This window comes from Bos grunniens, chromosome 8 (assembly GCF_055505025.1).
Source record: "Bos grunniens cultivar Pamir isolate PY7600 chromosome 8, Bosgru_T2T1.0, whole genome shotgun sequence".
Classification (NCBI taxonomy): Eukaryota; Metazoa; Chordata; class Mammalia; order Artiodactyla; family Bovidae; genus Bos; species Bos grunniens.
Window position 1 is genome coordinate 44,249,341 of NC_141172.1, and position 19,540 is coordinate 44,268,880.

General features: G+C 43.1%; 1 protein-coding gene across 4 annotated transcripts in view; it reads right to left on the bottom strand.

Annotated features, from left to right (window-relative positions):
* APBA1 (amyloid beta precursor protein binding family A member 1) overlaps positions 1 to 19,540 on the bottom strand; it is a 233,165-nt gene that overhangs the window by 70,879 nt on the left and 142,746 nt on the right. For all 4 annotated transcript variants that reach the window (XM_086415469.1, XM_086415467.1, XM_086415468.1 and 1 more), the window contains exon 2: positions 11,386 to 12,648. In XM_086415469.1, coding sequence (XP_086271595.1) covers positions 11,386 to 12,579 — 1,194 coding nt within the window. In that variant the 5' untranslated portion in view covers positions 12,580 to 12,648. The remainder of the gene's footprint in view (positions 1 to 11,385; positions 12,649 to 19,540) is intronic.

Consider the following 19,540-nt stretch of genomic DNA (forward strand, 5'->3'; position numbering starts at 1 on the left):
TTAGTTGCTCAATGGTATCCAACTCTTTTGTGACCCCATGGACTGTAGCCCACCAGGCTCCTCCGTCCACAGAATTTTCCAGGCAAGAATACTGGTGTGGATTGCCATTTCCTTCTCCAGGGAATCTTCCCAACCCAGAGATTGAACCCACGTCTCCTGTGTCTCCTGCATTAACAGGTGGATTCTTTGCCACTGAGCCCTAATTATTAATTAATAATTATTAATAATACTGTGTTGCGTATTTGGAAGTTGCTGAGGGAACAGGTTGTAAAAGTTCTCGTCCCAAGAAAAATTTCTGTAACTCTGTATGATGACAGATATTATCTGGACTTATTGTGGTGATCATTTCACAATATGTACAAATATATATACATCATTATGTTTTATGTCAATTATACCTTGAGAATATAAAATAATAATCATAAAAGAAAAAAAAGAACATATATATTGAAAATTACTTTAAATGTTCCAACCAAAAGACACAGACTGACTGAGTGGATACAAAAACAAGACTCATACATATGTTGTCTATAAAAAAACTCACAATCTAGGGAAACATACAGGCTGAAACTAAGGATATGGAAAAAGGTAGTCAATGCAAATGGAAATCAAAAGAAAACTGGAGGAGCAATACTCAGACAAAATAGACTTTAAAGAAAGTTTAGAGAGACAAAGGACACAAATAATGATCAAGGATCAAGCCAAGAAGAAGATACAACAATTGTAAATATACATGTACCCAGTGCAACAGCACCTCAATATGTAAGGCAAACACTAACAGCCATAAAGAGACACCAACAGTAATACAATAGTAGTAGGTGACTTTAACACCTCACTTTCATCAATGGACAGATCATCCAGACAGAAAATCAATAAGGAAACACAGGCCTTAAAAGATACATTAGACCAGATGAACTTAATTGATATTTATACAGCATTCCATCCCAAAGCAGCAGGCGCACATGGAACATGTTCCACAACTGACCACAAGCTGGACCATAAAATAAGTGCTGGTAAATTTAAGGAAACTGAGATCGTATCAATCATGTTTTCCCACTATAATGCTACAAAATAAATCAACTACAAGAAAAAGACTGTAAAAAACACAAGCACAAACACAAGGAGGCTAAATAATATGCTACTAAACAACCAATGGATCACTGAAGAAATTGAAGAAGAAATAACAAAAAAATCCCTAGAGACAAATGAAAACAAAAGCATGATGATCCAAAACCTATGGGACACACAGCAAAAGCAGTTCTAAGAGGGAAGTTTATAGCAATACAAGATTACCTCATGAAACAAGAAAACTCTCAAATAAACAACTAACCTTATTACCTAAAGCAACTAGAGAAAGAACAAAACCCAAAGTTAGAAGGAAAGAAATCATAAAGATCACAGCAAAAATAGAGACAAAGAAAACAATAGAAAAAAAAAGCAATGAAACTAAAATTGATTATTTGAAAAGATAAATGAAATAGATAAACCTTTTAGCCAGACTCACCAAGAAAAAAAGGGAGAGGGTGCAAATCAGTAAAATCAGAAATGAAAAAGGGAGAAGTTACAATGGACAACACTGAAATGCAAACGACCATAAGAAACTACTGAAAGCAACTATGTGCCAATAATATAGACAACTTAGAAGAAATGGACAAATTCTTAGAAAGGTACGATCTTCTAAGACTGAACCAGGAAGAAATAGAAAATACGAACATCAATCACAAGTACTAAACTGAAACTGTGATTTAAAAAAAAAAAACAAACTTAAACAAAAGTCCAGGACCGGATGGCTTCACAGGCATATTCTATTAAACATTTAGAGAAGATGTAACACCTATCTTCTGAAACTATTCCAAAAAACTGCAGAGGAAGGAACATTTCCAAACCCATTCTATAAGGTCACTATCACCCTGATAAAACCAGGACAAAGATACCACAAAACCAGACAAAGATACCACAAAAAAAGAAAATTACAGGTCAATATCACTGATGAACAGAGACACATAAACAGACACGGTGTATGATTAAAGGGATCATACACCATGATCAAGTGGGATTTATCCCATGGATGCAAGGATATTTCAATATCTGCAAATCAATCAGTGTGATACACTACACTAACAAACTGAAAAATAAAAACCATATGATCATTTCAATAGACACAGAAAAAAGCTTTTGACAAAATTCATCACCCACTTACAATAAAAACTCTCTAGAAAGCACCTTAACATGTTGTTCAGTCACTAACACCTCAACATAAGCCATATATGAGAAACCTACAGCTGATATCACACTCAATGGTGAAAAGCTAAAAGCATTTCCTCTAAGATCAAGAACAAGGCATGGATGCCCACTCTTACACTTTATTCAACATAGTTTTGGAAGTCTTAACCAGAGCGGAGAAGAAAAAGAAATAAAAGGAATGTAATTTGGAAAAGGAGTAAAACTGTCACTATTTGCAGATGATGTGATACTATACATATAAAATCCAAAGATGCTACCAGAAAACTACTAGAACTCATCAATGAATTTGGTAAAGTTGCAAGATAAAAAATTAATTCATGGAAATCTCTTGCATTTCTATATGACAATGAAAGATCAGAAAGAGAAATTATGCAAACAATCCTATTTACCATTGCAACAATAATAATAAAATTTCTATGAATAAAAACCTACCTAAGGAGACAAAAGACATGTACTCTGAGAACTGTAAGGCGCTGATGAAAGAAATTGAAGATGACACAAATAGATGGACAGATATACCCTGTTCCTAGATTAGAAGAATCAATATTATCAAAATGACTATACCACCCAAGGCAATCTACAGATTCAATGCAAGTCCTTTCAAATTACCAACAGCATTCTTCCAGAACTAGAACAAAAAAACTTTAAATTTGTATGGAGACACAAAAGATCTAGAATAATCAAAGCAATCTTGAGAAAGAAAAATGGAAGCTGGAGGAGTCAGGTACCTTGACATCAGACTATACTACAAAGCTACAGTCATCAAAAAACAGTATCATAGTGACAGAAATATAGATGAACGGAACAGGACAGCAAGTGCAGAAATAACCCACTCACCTATGGCCAATCTATGACAAAGGAGGCAAGAATACACAATGGAGAAACGACAGTCTCTTCAATAAATGGTGATGGAAAAACCAGACAGCTACATGAAAAATTAGACATTCTTTAACACCATACACAAAAATAAACTTAAAATGGATTAAAGATCTAAATGTAAGATGGGACAGTATAAACTCTTAGAGGAAAACATAGGCATAACACTCTGAGATAAATTGCAACAATATCTTATTTGATCCATTTACTAGAGTAATAGAAATAGTAACAAAAATAAACAAATGAGACCTAATTAACCTCAAAAGATTTTGCACAGCAAAAGAAATCATAAACAAAATGAAAAGACAACCCACAGAATGGGAGAAAATATTTGCAAAGGATGTTAACTGACCAGGAATTCATCTCCAAAATTTACAAAGGGCTCATGAAGCTTAATATCAAAAAGCCAAACAACCAATCAAAAAATGAGCAGAAGATCTAAATACACATTTCTCCAAAGACATACAGATGGCCATGAGGCATATAAAAAGATGCTCAACATTGCTAATTATTAGAGAAATGCAAATCAAAACTGCAGTGAGATATCACCTCAGATTGGTCAGAATGTCCATCATCAAAAATCTATATATAATAAATGCTAGAGAGGGTGTGGAGAAAAAGGAACCCTCCTACAGATGTGAGTATGAACTGGCACAGCCTCTAATGGAGAACAGTACGGAGATTCTTTAAAAAACGAAAAACAGAACTATCATATGACTCAGCAATTCCATTCCTAGGCATATCTCTGGAGAGAACCATGGTTTGAACGGATATGCACCCCATTTTTCATTGCAGCATTGTTTACAATAGCCAGGACATGGAAGCAACCTAAATGTCCATGGACAGACGGATGGATAAAGTGGATGTGGTGTGTGTGTGTGTATACATATATAATGGAATATTACTCAACCATTTCATACATATAATGGAATATTACTCAACCATTCCATACATATAATGGAATATTACTCAACCATTAAAAAGAATGAAATAATGCCATGAAGCAACATGGATGGGCCTGGAGATTGTCACACTAGGTGAAATCAGACAGAGAAAGACAAGTATCATTTGATATCACTTATAAGCAGAATCTTAAAAAAATGATACAAATGGTTATTTGAGCTTATTTACAAAACAGAACCAGAATCATAGACTTAGAGAACTAACTTACGGTTACCAGGGTAGGTAGGGTGTGGGGAAGGTTCAGGGAAAGAGTAAATTGGGAGTTTGGGACTGACAAGGATCTACTGTATAGCACAGGGATCTCTGTTCAATATTCTGCAATAACCTAAACGGGAAAAGAATTTCAGAAAGAATAGATACATGTATTTGTATAACTGAACCACTTTGCCATACACCTGAAAATAAGCAACACTGTTAATCAACTGTACTCCAATATAAAATAAAAAAAATTTTAAAGTAGCATATCCTTCAAAGATAAAAAGTCCTAGTGAAATATAGATTTAAAATATTTTTAAAATATTAGGAAATCTCTCATTTCCGTGTTTTCTGGAAACCTCCCAAGTGGAGCCCTTCAAACTCCAGTCCACCCTGAGCTGGCCTGGCTGCTGCGGAAAGACCTTGTCTTTCTACACACCTACCATCTCCTCCCCTATCATCACAGGCAATGCCTGGTCTCTTTCCTGTGTGAGATTCTGTTTCCCAGTCCCATCTTCTTTCTTGAGTTTGATTTACACTCCCATTTTGGAGGGAGCAATTCTTGAACAGCTTCCTGAGAAAAGGTGCCAGGGAGGTAAATGTTCTGGGGTTCTGCGTAACTGAAAAAGTCTTACTCCACCTTCACACTTGAGACTGGGTGTCGGCCTCCCAGTTTCCAGTGTTGCTTTTGAAGCGTATACCATTGTTGTGATTCCTAATCATTTGTAACCTGTTTCTCCCTCTCTGAAAGCCTGGCAGATATCCTCCTCCTCCTCTGTTTTGAAATTTCTGTAGGTCTTTTATTGTTCTAGGTACCTAGTAGAATTTTCCAATCAGGAAACTGTCATGTCCTTTGCCTTGAGGACATAGCTTTTCATAATTTCTCCATTTTATCTATGTTCCTAATTCTTTCCATCTAGTGACTTAACTATTCTACTTTTTTGAAGATTTTTTTCTACTTTGTCTTCTAATCATCCCACTGAAGGATTTTAAAAATTTCTGCCATTTTTTTAAATTAAATTTTGTTTGGAATGTTCTCTTTTAAAATGGCATCCTATTTTAATTTATGGCTCCCCATCTTCTTATCTGGTCCCATCACTTCATGGCAAATAGATGGGGAAACAGTGGAAACAGTGACAGACTATTTTGGGGGCTCCAAAATCACTGCAGATGGTGACTGCAGCCATGAAATAAAAAGATGCTTACTCCTTGGAAGAAAAGTTATGACCAACCTAGACAGCATATTAAAAAACAGAGACATTACTTTGCTGACAAAGGTCCATCCAGTCAAGGCTATGGTTTTTCCAATAGTCATGTACGGATGTGAGAGTTGGATTATAAAGAAAGCTGAGCGCTTAAAAATTGATTTTTTGAACTGTGGTATTGGAGAAGACTCTTGAGAGTCCCTTGGACTGCAAGGAGATCCAACCAGTCCATCCTAAAGGAAATCAGTCCTGAATGTTCAAGCTGAAAATCCAAAACTTTGGCCACCTGATGCGAAGAACTGACTCATTGGAAAAGACCCTGATGCTGGGAAAGACTGAAGGCGGGAGGAGAAGGGGATGACAGAGGATGAGATGGTTGGATGGCATCACCGACTCAATGGACATGAGTTTGAGTCAACTCCGGGAGTTAGTGATGGACAGGGAGGCCTGGCATGCTGCAGTCCATGGTGTCGCAGAGAGGTGGACACGACTGAGTGACTGAACTGAACTGATCTTCTTTGAGAGTGTTAGTGAATGTTTTATAGTTTTTCCCTGCTCTAAGCACTGCCTTTATTTCTCCAAGTTCCTTTCCATTTGCTTTTTGTGTGTCTTTCATGTTAGAGATGTTCTTTAAATGTCCAGCGATCCTTGGATATCCACTCATATTTAAGAGGGTCCCCAAAAAGCCTACTGGAAGATCCATAAGTGGCAGTAAACTGCACTGTGGGGTGATCAGGTGGGGACCCAGAGTTTTGCAGGAAAGCACCCAAACATTAGTAACTGAAGGTGTCTATTCTTGGGCCTTTTTGTTTCCTCAGAGAGGAATATTCTAATCTCTGGCTAGTGGGTGGGAGAGGGTAAATTCTAAGCCTGATCGCTAAGAACTGCAAGACCTTCTCAGGCCCAATGATTAGTGGCCCTGTGTTCCATAAGGCACCCCTAACACCCACTTTCTGCCGTGGCTAGTGTCCCCAGTTCCAGCTTTTCTCTGGTCCACAATTTCTTTCCAGTAAGCCTCCCACCTTCTGTGGAGGCGAGGGAGGAATGGTAATCTGGTGGCATGGGCTGGAGAACAGATTTGGAGTCTAATTTCTCCCATGACACAACTCCGAACAATCCTCTCTTCTTTTTCAGCCATACTCCTGCCATCTGAGATATCCAGTGTTTCATTCCTTAGCCTTTTAAGGGGCCTACAATACAAATCCTCAGAGACACTAGGCAGAGTAGGGAACACAGGACCCTTATCAGTGTATTGTGAGAACCCACCAGGCTATGAGGCTATGCTGTGGCAATGAACCACCCCAAACCCCCAAGGTTTAAAGCAACGAACACTGAGTCCTCTCTCACACTACATGTTTGCGGGGGCAGCAGGGAGCCCTGCTCATCAGTCACCCAGGTGGACAGAGGCTCTATCATCCTGTGACACCAGCACTTCTGCCTGACGCTTCGGCAGAAGACGGTGCTCTGAGCTGCTCCCACGTAGAAGCAGCATCACGCTGCAGTGCGCCCATGCCACTGCCGCATCTCACTCTGAGGGGATCAGGAGGGGCAGGACAGTCCTCCCTGGGCTAGAACGCAGAGAACAACCGGCAATACAGGGTTGGGGGCACAAATGTCTACCACAGCCAACCACCACTTTGGTGTTCCAAAATTTTGTTCTCACCTGCTGCCATTTCCTGTCTCCTGGCACTTATGGGTTTACATATTTTTACTATTTTTACTGTCACTTTAGCGTAGCTTAAAGAGCAAGTAGAGATAAACACCAATTCAAGCCACACAACACACTATTCCAAGTAGCCAAAACGCTCCCATTTATGATGTGTGCTTGCTCCTATCCATGTCTCTGATTCTACCATGACTCTGTTCTTTACTCAGAGTGAATCTCCTGCCTAAAGAGAGAAGGGCTCAGCTCGGTGCTCTGTGATGACCTAGAAGAGTTGGGAGAGGGTGGGGGTGGGAGGGAGGCTTAAGAGGAAGGGATATAGCTATACGTATAGCTGATTCCGGAGAAGGCAATGGCACCCCACTCCAGTACTCTTGCCTGGAAAATCCCATGGATGGAGGAGCCTGGTGGGCTGCAGTCCATGGGGTCGAGAAGAGTCGGACACGACTGAGCAACTTCACTTTCACTTTTCACTTTCATGCATTGGAGAAGGAAATGGCAACCCACTCCAGTGCTCTTGCCTGGAGAATCCCAGGGATGGGGGAGCCTGGTGGGCTGCTGCCATCTCTGGGGTGGCACAGAGTCGGACATGACTGAAGTGACTTAGCAGCAGTAGCATAACTGATTCACTTCGTTGTAAAGCAGAAACTAACATAACATTGTAAAGCAATTATACTGTAATTAAAAATAATTTTTTTTTTAAAAGAGAGAGATGGGTAGACTGTGGGACTTTCAGAACTAGTCATTCATTAACAATATTTTCAAGAAGGGGACTGGAAGGTAGTTCTCAAACATATACCTGGAAAAGAGACTTTACTAGAAGCAAAGCATTTATAAAGTACTTTTTTTCAGAATTTCCACTCACTGCTGAGCATCTAGTCTGTATTCAGTAAGTCCTTGCTAATGAGCAGTTCTATTTTTGCATTTTGTAGGATTCAGTAGCAAGCAGATGTCAGTTTCCTCCAAGTAAGAGAAAAATGCTAAAGTTCCGAGAGAATAAAAGTAGTGTGAAGAACAAATTTAGCTATCAGCAGGTATCTCTGGCAGGTAGTAGTACAGGTGGTTTTTATTTCTGTCTATTTGCATCACTATGGTTTCTGATGATGCTATTTTGAAAATGCACTGCTTCTGTAACAAGAATTCCAGCGCCCCTTCCCCAGGCCTGTTGACCATAACCAGAGTGGGAGAGACCATTCCAGGAAACCACACCCATGTTAATATGAGATTTAGCTAGGTCTCTAATCCATAGGGGCTTACATGGAAAAACTACACACATGATACTTGTCTTTTACATCAGTGGTTGTTTTTTTTTTTTTTTTAAACATACTCAAGAATCATAGGGAAAATTTACAGAACGAAACAAAGCAAGGAAAACAAACCCAAAGAACAGGTCACTGGACCCCACCTAAGGTATTCTGGTTTGGAAAGAAAAGGTAGTAATGCCATTTTTAACAAGTACCTTCCAGAAAGACTTCAGACCACAGTGCTTTTAATAGTGTTTTTCCATTTTCTACAACAGTATACATGAAATGAGTACTCAGTAAATATTTTTTGATGCTGAGGTGGAAACTAACAGAATGTATACACTTGTATTTTCCCCCATAATATCATCAAAGAGGTAGCAAATGAAGGGCTTTCCTATGGCATGACAGATGAAATGCAACGCACAAATTCAGACGGTTTAAAGACAACTGGTGGATTACTTTAAGGCACAGGGTTTGGGGTTTGCTTTGTATTAACTATTAATAACTCAGAAAGCCCTATTCACCAATTTATTAGTGTTAAGTTGAATTTCTGACGAGATGGGATTCTAAAGCATCACCAACTATTCTAAAATCAATTCTACCTTCTGAATGAAACAACTTGTAAGAGGGTTGTTTTATTAGTTCAAATGGATAACAGCAAGCCCCCAGCCCTAGTGGAGGCTGTGTGGTGGGTTCATCATCAGGTTGCAGGGACCAGGTGGTGAAGCAGGTCGTTTCACGGAGCTGGTACAGGTGAGAAAGCTGAAGGAAGAGGCCAGCATCTGTACCAAATGCTCCTGTGGCTTTTTTCCAACAGCTTTCCAAGTTTCTAAAAGGATTTAGAACCTGGTCTCCTGCCAGCTCCCTACTTTTAAAAGCCTGCTCCATTTCTACTACATTTGCAAAAATGCTAGCTGCACTCCATCCCTCCAAGCCAGGAGAAACCTGTTAGAGACTGGAGGTCACTCAGAATCCTGCATAGGAGCACACCTATTTTAAACTGTTTGAATGTGAAGCCTGGACTACAGAGGGGAGATATCGAGGAGGCTGAACTCACCCAACGCCACCCCCTGGCTGGGGAGGATGCAGATCCTTTTCCAGCCTGTTCCAACCCTGCCTTAAAAGTGATTGAATCAGCTAACAGCCATTGTTGAAATTTCACTTTAGTGTTAGTTGCTCAGTCGAGTCCGCCTCTTTGCAACCCCATGGACTCCTATGTCCATGGAATTCTCCAAGCAAGAACACCAGAGTGGGGATATTCCTGATCTGGGAATCAAACCTGGGTCTCATGCATGGCAGGCACATTCTTTACCATCTGAGCCACCAGGGAAGCCCATGATTTAAAGGTGCCTGTGATTTAATCAGTTAACAGCCCATGCTGACTGTTACTAAAAGAGGAGGCAAATGACATCTCTGACCTGCACAGCCTTTTACCTATAAGTGAAATGAACAAACAGCTTCCAATAATGGTTTCTCACTCCAAAAGGTATACTCAGAAATAGATAGGTGCAATCATAAAATGCAGAATTAAATGAAACCAAATTTAACCTCTTGACCCTTCTTTTACTCCAAGCTCCCATTTTAAATGAAAGTGCTTAAAAATTATTCAAGAGAATGGAAAAGTGAGAGTTGGAGGAGAAAGAGAATCTTTAGAGTCAGGTAGTGGGGGCAAAGGTTAGCCTTCTTGATTTATTTCTGAGTAGACTGTGACACCCAAGCTTGCCGAGTTATCAAATTTCTTGGATATTTCAAAAATGGAAAGTGAAAGGCCGACAAGGCAGCAACAGCTTTCTGTAGCTCTTCACAAGAAAGTCTACTTCCATTCAAAAGCATGTCTTTGTGAGGTGAGAAGCTCCCTCTCTGGTACCACCAGAAATGAAAATTAAGCCCTTCTTGTAAGTCACAGAGAAGGGGAAAAAAAAAAAAAAGGCAAACAAACTGTAAACACCCCTTGGCTAGAAAGGGCCTGGAAGAATTTCCTTGATTTCCTCTAAAAAGGCCACTATTCATCTTAAACCTATAAGGGGTTGATTTAAGAGAGTGGTTTTCAAATTGTGGTCCTGGGACCAGCAGCCATCAGTATCACCTAGGAACTTATAAGTGACGACGCTGAACTTAACATGAGCCCTGAGATCCCAGAAAACAGCAAAGGTTAAAGACCCCCCAATCCTCCCATTTCGTTTGTGAATATGACTTATGCAAAGAACCTCTTTCCCATAGGACTTGAGTAACTCACAGGTGCCCCTTTGTTTACCTATGACAAGGCCAGACACAGACCCCTCAAATTCCCATTCTTTGCCTGAGAAATGATTAGCTGAGCTGATTAGTCAAAACGGAATGCTTATTAACCAACCTTTGATTAAGCTTCTCACCTTCTTCAAGGTACCTGGACTTTCGCCAGTTTACCGCCCCTCCTCAGCAGCCCCTCCTAGGAAAAGGCTGTTCTCAGATTAAAACACTATCAAGGGCAGTACGTTCAAGCCATGCTTCATCCCACTTCTTCACATCTTGTCCCTTCAGGCCTTGCTTACTCCTACCTACGAAAGAATCCCCTTTTGCCTAACCCTAGAGACCCTTGCAGATCCCACAGTTCTACTCCAAGAGTTCCTGTTACAACAGTAACTTTCCAATGAAGTCTCTCCTTCCTCAATCCAGACTTGTTTTTTATTTAACGTTAAAAAATACAAATTCGCAGGCCCTGCCCCAAGTCTAAGTGTGAAACTAGGGGATGGAAAGAGGTGCGCCTAGAAACCAGGTTCTGAACACGTGCTCCAGTGACAGTTTGAGAACCACTGATTTATCGCAATCTCTCAACAATTAACTCCTTCCCACCTAGTTTTCGCTCACCGGCTGTTAAGCGCAAGCTGTTTCTGAGCATGCCCAGAGATCATTTCTGTCATCAAGTCATTTCTAATGACAAATGACGCCACCCAGGGCCCGTCTCCCCTCCTGGCCGCTCGTGGAGCTGAGCGAGCCCGAACCCGCACACACTTACATCGCCATCCACCGGCCTCTGGTCGTCACAATCCCTGGTGGGACTAATGTCCTGGCGCATGACCCAGATGGGCTCTTTGGGCTCGTCGGGGGTGTAAGGCGAACGGATGGTCCTGGTTTTCACCTCCTCGATGGCCTCCTTGATGTCCTTGATGGCCAGGGAGATAGCATCCCTCTTCTCCTTGCTGTACCGCTGCACCGCCTCGCCGCCGGAGGCCCGCTGCGGCCCCGCCGGCGCTTGCAGCCCGGGGCTGTCGGGGCGGCCCCCGCCCGGGGTGGGGGCGCGCTCCAGGTCCTGCTCGGCCTCGGGCATGTCCTCGGCCGCCTTGTCGAGGCTTTGCGAACTCATGCTCTGCTTGACCTCGGCCACGATCTGGTCGATGTCCTCCTCCTGCTCGTAGCTGTCCATGCGGGGGTAGGGCGCGAACTCGGCCTCCTTCTCCGGGCTGTCGGACTCCCCGTCGGAGCGCTCGTCATAGTGGTGCAGCCGCGCGCCCAGAGCCTCCTGGCGGTAGGCGGCCGCCTCGTCGCGCTCCTGCTCGTACAGCCGCAGACCGTCGCGCGCGTCCAGCTCGGGCGCGTCCCCAATCTCCTCGTACACGTGCTCCTGGAGGCCCCCGTAGTCGGCGTAGGGCTCGGCGTAGGGCTCGTCCTCGCCGCGGTGGAAAAGCCGGTGCGTGTAGACATAGCCCGAGTAGGCCGCGTTCATGGCCTCCTCGTGCTCCAGCGAGTGGAAGTGCAGGTGGTTGGGCAGCGCGCGGCGGTGCGTGGCTTCGGCGTGCTCAGCCTCTGCCTGCTCCGTGTACTCCTCGGCCTCGGGCCGGTACTGCACAGCGTACGCGCTCTCGTCGTCGGGGTCCTGAGTGCGCTCGGCGTCGTAGCCGTCGCGGGCCGCGGCGATCACGTCGCCCTCGGCCGTGTCCGTGTGGTTGTGGAAGCCGCTCTCTGTGCTAGCCGAGCGCGCCAGGCACTCCCCATGCTCATCTTCTTCCTGCTGCTGCTGCTGCTGCCCAGGCTGGGCGCGAGGGTCCTCGACGGCGCGGCGGCGCCGGGGGCGACCCGCATAGTGCTGCTGCTGCTGCTGCTCCTCCTCCACTTCGGGGTGCTCCAGGTCGGCCTCCACCGACTCGTTCAACTCCCCGCCTGCCGCCTCGTCCGTCACCTCCACCTCCGCTGCCCCCTCCAAGTGGTTCATGGTGGGCGTCGGGGACGGCTGGGAGAGAGGCTGGGCCGGCTCACTGCGCTCTCATTTTGCTCCACCCGGCTGGAAAAACAAGAAGGGGGAGGGGCTATTACGTGGTTCAGACTGTAGGGAGAAGCCGAGTACCAAGATAATCATAAAAACAGCTGTTATTGATCTCGTCTGAATCGCGGTCAATTAAAAAGTGATTGCAAATTTAAGCTCAAACTGACAGCACATAGTTCATCATCTTCGTAGCACGTGTCGTAATTTGTAATTACATGTCTCCTTGTTTCATTGCTTACTGGCTTTCTCTCTTCCCCACCCCTAAGATCGACAGCCTTCTGAGCCTTTAAGTTCCCCACCGTGCTTACTATTCAGGTTCTGTTTCTGATGCATATGAATAGAGAGTACTACCACATTGAATGAGCCAATTGACACATTTTCCATCTGCTAAGAGATAAATCTCTCTAAATTAAACTAGGATCCTAGACACTTTAGAAACGATTTTAAAAATAAATTTCAAGGGAAAAAAGGACTTTCCTGGTGATCCTGTGGTTAGGACTCCGAGCTTTCACTGCAGGGGGAAAGGGTTCAATCCTTGGTGGGGGATCTAGGATCCTACATGCTGCGGGGCCAGGGAGAAGGAGGAAAAAAAACCTTGGGATGTTTTGAATCCACTGCTGTCAGTACAATTATGCAGCCATTCTGAGGGAGGCTTCAGCCATCAATGGGTTCTCATCCTGGCATTACTGGCTGTGTCACCTACCCTTAAGTGGTTTAATTTTCTGAACCTCCACCATGAGACTGGACTCATTTCCTGCAGCAGGATGTTAACAGCTATTAGGCAGAGTAAAAAGGCTCCCTGCTCAAGTAAGTTTGGGAGATGCTGACTTAAGTTGACTTTCCTTGTGAATATGCAAGCGGAGGAAGATACAGGATGCAGGGGTTACCCAACTTGTCTGACTGGGAAACACCTTTTCCCTAGAGGCCAGCCTTCCGACAACTGCACTTAAAACACTGACTAGCTAATTTCTAATATTCGCTCCCCTCATACACCCTGGATCTAAAATTCTTTGATTCTGTAAGTTAGCATTATAGCTGATACTTTACAACATGCTAACTTCTTTAAAATACGGGTATGTCTCTTTCCCTATTTCCAGAGGGACTTGTGACTACAAAGATGGCTTTGGTTTCAACCACTATCAAATTTGGTATTTTGGTATTTGGTAAATTCAGTATTTTGGTTTCTTCTTATCTAAAATAGCTTTATAGCATAATCTGCATACAGTGTATGGAAATAATTGCAGGGGATGTAAAGAACAACAAAAACAGGCAGGATCCCCATGATTTTAAGGCAGTTGTAAATGGGTTCAATGTGTGTAAACTTTCTTTAGTGTCCTTTTGGGGGGCTCATTTTACACATGGACAAAACTGGGAAATGAACTCTTTAATGTAAAAGTAGAAAGCCCCAGTAGGACCAGGGACATCTAATGGACTCTAATATTAGGATGCATTATATTCTACTCAGCTCCCACCGTAACGATGGCAATTTCCTTCAAGCACGGTGATAGCCCCAGTCGTAAAGGAGGCCATTTTGGAGCTGCCAAGTTCATCTTAAAGCAGTAGTTACCATCTTTACCCCCTTCTTTGATGGATCCACCCCTAACACTCACTAGAAAACAATTATGGTTTAGCAGAGATGATCAATCCGTAATGCTTTCCTCCTTGACAAGAATCCCACTTCATACAAATTAGACCCAGTCGTCTTTGAAAAATTGTGGCTTCCTCTTATTTAACCCCTGAGAACGGTGACTGTGGACAAGGTATAAGAAAGTTTTCTAAGTACGTGTTTCTGTTCAGACCAGATGGTTAATGCACGTAACAGAGGAGGCAAATATTGGTGCTGACAGCACCCAGGTTAGATGGCCTCCAGTGGTGCATGAAATATACAAAACAAATATTCAGTTCCATACAAGGCATGGACAAGAACAGTCTACCCAAGTTTCCTTCATAAGGACTCTCTGGAAAAGACAACAGGTAAGAACCACACTCACATTCAAATCTAAGTCTGCTGAGCACAAAGCAAGCATTCATAATGGAGGGATATGAAACACGCCAGATACTTCCCTGGGTAGGGCAACTGCCCTGCAGTGTGTCAGCTGTGTGTAGTCAGTTAGAGATGCAACGACCACTGTCCAAAACACATGAGCAGGCCAGCAATTCATAATAACCACGTGCAGAACTGACCAAAACTCCATTTTCAGTGAAAATGGCACTTTCTTTTCTAGCCTGATGAAAATCTATTGATATATGTATCAAAAAGAGATTTTAGTTTATTCTGGATTAAAATCGTGTCTGACCAGGAAATAGTGCTGTCTTATAGAGCACTGATTGATCCACAGGCAATGTGATTTCTGTGCATGTCCATACACTGAGTCATGTAAAGAAAGTGACCAAAAAACAGTTCTTTGGGGGAAAATATGTTAAACTAAGGTAGTTTTTATACATTGAAGCTTTCCTTTCACTGGGTGTATGGTCCTTATACCCCTTCCCCAGCTTCAGGGGAATGTTCACACACAGAGTGAACCATCCTGGTTTCAAGAATATAGTTTGGGTTATAGTGTTGGCAGCATGTTAATGGCACCCCACTCCAGTACTCTTGCCTGGAGAATCCCATGGATGGAGGAGCCTGGAAGGCTGCAGTCCATGAGGTCGCTGAGGGTCGGACATGACTGAGCGACTTCACTTTCACTTTTCACTGTCATGCATTGGAGAAGGAAATGGCAATCCACTCCAGTGTTCGTGCCTGGAGAATCCCAGGGACGGGGGAGCCTGGTGGGCTGCCATCTATGGGGTCGCACAGAGTCGGACACGACTGAAGTGACTTAGCAGCAGCATGTTAATAACAAGCATCAATTTGAGGGATTCCCTAGGACAAAGGCAACTACCAACTTTTAAAGATGGAGCTGACACTGGTGGTCAGGTCCATTGGTAGCACACGAGAGGACTATTCCCTATACACTGGCAAATTTGCTTATTTAAAAAACCTCACTCAAGCTGTTTTCTTTTTGTTTTTGTTAAGAATCCCAGGTTATTGTAGGATTATATATTGGTACCACCTTTTGAAAAGAAATTGGCAAGATGAATTAAAATCTTCAAAAGGTAATATACATTTGCCCCAGTAATTCTACTTACAGAAATCTCAAAGGAAAAATGCAGATATGGACAAAGATATTTCTCATGCTATTTGCTTAAAAGGCAAAGATAAACATTAAATATTAAGCACTAGCATTAAGTATCAATAAGTACAGAGCTAATAAGCACTTCAGCGTATTGCAATCCAGGAAGGTGTGGGGGGACCTTCTGGCTGGGTAGCTCCACCTGGTGTTCCCATGGCACCCAACCTCTACCTGCCACAGCTGAACAAAACATGCCTCCACAACCTCCTTCCCCATTCCAGCTCCCAAACCTGGCACCCCACCCCACCCCCGTGTTTCCTGTTCAGGTGAAAGGCACCACCAAGTTCCCAATCCAGGAATTATTATTGACTTGTCTCTTTCCCTCACCTCCTTCCCCAAACTGATGACCAAGTCCATTGTCTTAATAACTCTCGCATCATCCTCAGTGCCGCTACATTGTCTTGGTCCCTCTAGTCTACAAAATTATTTCCTTAACTAATTTCTCAGTCTCCTCTAATCCATCCTTACCACTGCTAACCCGCTCATCTTTCTAAATACAAACCTGAATCCCATAACCCTATTTCTTAAACTCTTCAGTGACCCTCCTCTGTGTAGTACATGGTGAAAGTGCTTAGCTATCTACCAGACACTACTAGGCATTTTCCACATAATGACTTATTTCATCCTCCCACTAGCCTATGAAGAACGTACTCTCCTATTGTCTTTATAGAGATTATTGTCAGCTGTTTTAAAAATGAGGAAATGGAGGCAAGTGGTATTAGGTGATTGCCCAGTCATGTACCTGGCAGAACTGGTGTCTGACCCATACTCTCTGGCTCTAGGCTCTGGGTGCTGGAGTCCTACTCCTGATGCTTCATCAAACAAATGAAGCCACATCTCTCCTCCAGCCTCATCTTCATGCTTCATCTGTATCCTGCAGTCTAATACCCAGAGTCCTGACACTGGCCCTGGCTGCCTTCCCTACCCTAGCATATTTTTTCATTTATAATTTTTTGCTGGTGAATCTGTCTTATCTTCCCCAAAGCAAGGGGAAGTCACTTCTACCTAATGAGTGTCTATTATGTGCCAGCCTCCAGGCAATATTCTGGGCATAAAGGCAGAGCAGTGGCCAAGCCAGAAAGGCTGCTCTGTTCTTGGGAAGCCCCCATTCTAATGCATGGGGGTGAAGGGGAAGGAGAAGGGGAAGAGACAATGATTATGTTAATAAACAAATCAGATAACATCAGAGAACAAAAAGTCTTATGAAGAAAATGAAACAGGGTAATGGCAGAGAAACTGACTGAGAAGAGAGGGTTATATAGTGGCCAGAGGAAGTGATTTTGGAGCTGAGGCCTGAATGATAAAGAAAGAGCCAAGTAAAGATTCAAGGGCAGGGCCTTGAGGTGAGAAAGGACTTGCAGTGTTCAAAGACAGAAATAATGTTTGTGAACTGAGTAACAGATGATGTGGTAGGAGGTGAGGATGGAGAGATGGGAAGGGCCAGCAGGGCAGGGCCTGGTATGTCACGGCAAAGCTATTTCAAGTGCGCTGGCATGCTACTGGGCTTCTCTGGTGGCTCAGACGGTAAAGGATCTGCCTGCAATGCAGGGTTTGACCTAGGTTCAATCCTTGTGTCAGGAAGATCCCCTAGAGAAGGGAACTGCTACCCACTCTAGCATTCTTGCCTGGAGAATTCCATGGACAGAGGAGCCTGGTGGGCTACAGTCCATGGGCATGGTACTGGGGAAGGTTTAAGCAGTGGAATAATACAATCTGATTAACCCTTCCCATCATCCTCACTGAACTCTATCTAAATATCATAACACCTGTTGTTCTGAGTAGCAATTCTTTATAAATATGAAATCCTTGAGAAAAGTGCACAGGTCATTTATCTTTGATTCCCCAGTGCGTAGTACAGAGGAAACATAGTAGGTAGTCAATAAATTGTTAGTGATTAAAAAGAAAATAATTATCTTCCCACTTTTCAATATCAGGGGCCTTTTGGACATTGGCATGCCTAGCCTTTTGAGAATTCATTTCTTCTTTCCATCTTGAATCTCTGCTGCCCTCATCCACCCCTGCAACCTTATCTATCTTCTTTTGATGCTTTACGTGCCCAAAGAACTCCAGTGATTCAACATTTGCCTGCATTTGAGGGCATTGATCCAGTAGCAGGCACTGTACAAGGTGAGGGGGATGCAAGTTTCTAAACCATGGTCCCAGCCTTCAAGGGCAGACAAGCTTCAGTAATTGTAATACCTGGTGATGACTGCAAAGCAGAAACAGGTCCAAGCTACAGAAGGAAGCTAGAGTTAAAACAACAACCACTGCATCACCTTTGTGAATCATGTAAGTGCTGCTGTTCTTACAGGTTCTGGATTTCACAGCTGGTAAAGTCCTAGGAACTAAGGCTTAAGCGATGACTGCCATTACCTAGCCAGAGTCCTTGATTATGACCCATGTGCCCCCGGAGGCTGGGAGAGTAGAAGGGAGGAGTTACAGCTGGTTGAAGAGAATCCCTCCCCTTCTACAAAAAGGCTGGATGACCTGGAAGACACAGGCAAGGCAGACCCCTCTGCAGGCACGACCAGGTAACATGAAAAGGAGGTGCTGTGGCATCTTGGCTGCAGGAGTCAGGGAATTCAAGTTGTAGTGAAGCACTGGTGGCTTTCTGGCTCCTGGTTCTAGAATGTTCTACAGCTGAGTTGGAAAAAGTGAATAAAGGGAGGGAATCCATTGCAGCACACCATTTAGAAATAAAGCATTTCATGATTCAGCAGTTGAACCCAGGTAGCTCATAACATTAGCTAAGGCTCATGCTGGTTTGGGATGAAAAGAAGGGGAGGCTATAAATTACTTTGGTTGATCTGTCCTTATGTAGTTGTTAAGAAGACTTTCCAGTAGATTGTCCCTTTTAACACATTCAGAAGTAGTTTTAGTAGTTCAGTAGTCAGACTGAAGACAAAATGAAATGTAAACAGTAGCAAAAGGGATGATACAAGCTTGTTAATCTGGAGAGTTCTGTGTGTACAGGGGGAGGGGGGAGCAGTGATGCAGTTGTAGGGAAGACACACGAAGGTGGAGGGGAGAAGAGTGGGAGAAGAAGAAGAAAGTCTGTACTGGCCATTCTTTCCTCTGAAAAAGCTAGAATGAACAAAACGATTCCATTTATATAAGTTTTTATACTTTTGCATGTATTTAAAGTATAAGAGTACAATGCTTCTCATGGACTTAATGAATGTTGCTTGTCTTCCCCTGCTGGAGTTGGAAGGGAAGTCCTATATCTTGGGACTGCATGCATGCATGAGTGCTCAGTCGCTCAGTCATATCTGATTCTTTGTGACCCTATGGACTGTAGCCTGTCAGGCTCCTCTGTCCATGGGATTCTCCAGGCAGCCTGTCCTAATCCACCTGCACACATACTGTTCCAGTCAACATGACGTCTGACATCAAGCCATTGGAGGGCCGTCAATGACACTGAGACGATCACTGATAATTTCCATAGAAATGGCTTGCTGATCAAGATTATGTCCTATATGTAATGTAGACACACATACACACACAATTGGCATAGGTTGGGAGATTAATGGTTTTCATTCAAGGAAAAAAAAAAAGATGAGAGAATAGGAATACCCAGGTATTCTTATCTACCTTCCCAACTGTATAAATGGGTTTCCCTTCCATGAGTGAAATCAGTCATGAAGCATCTACTATGGAATCCAAAGGACATCAAGAACCCCACTCAAATCATCAGCTTTTCTAAACAAAACACATCTATTTATAAGAGTCAGATA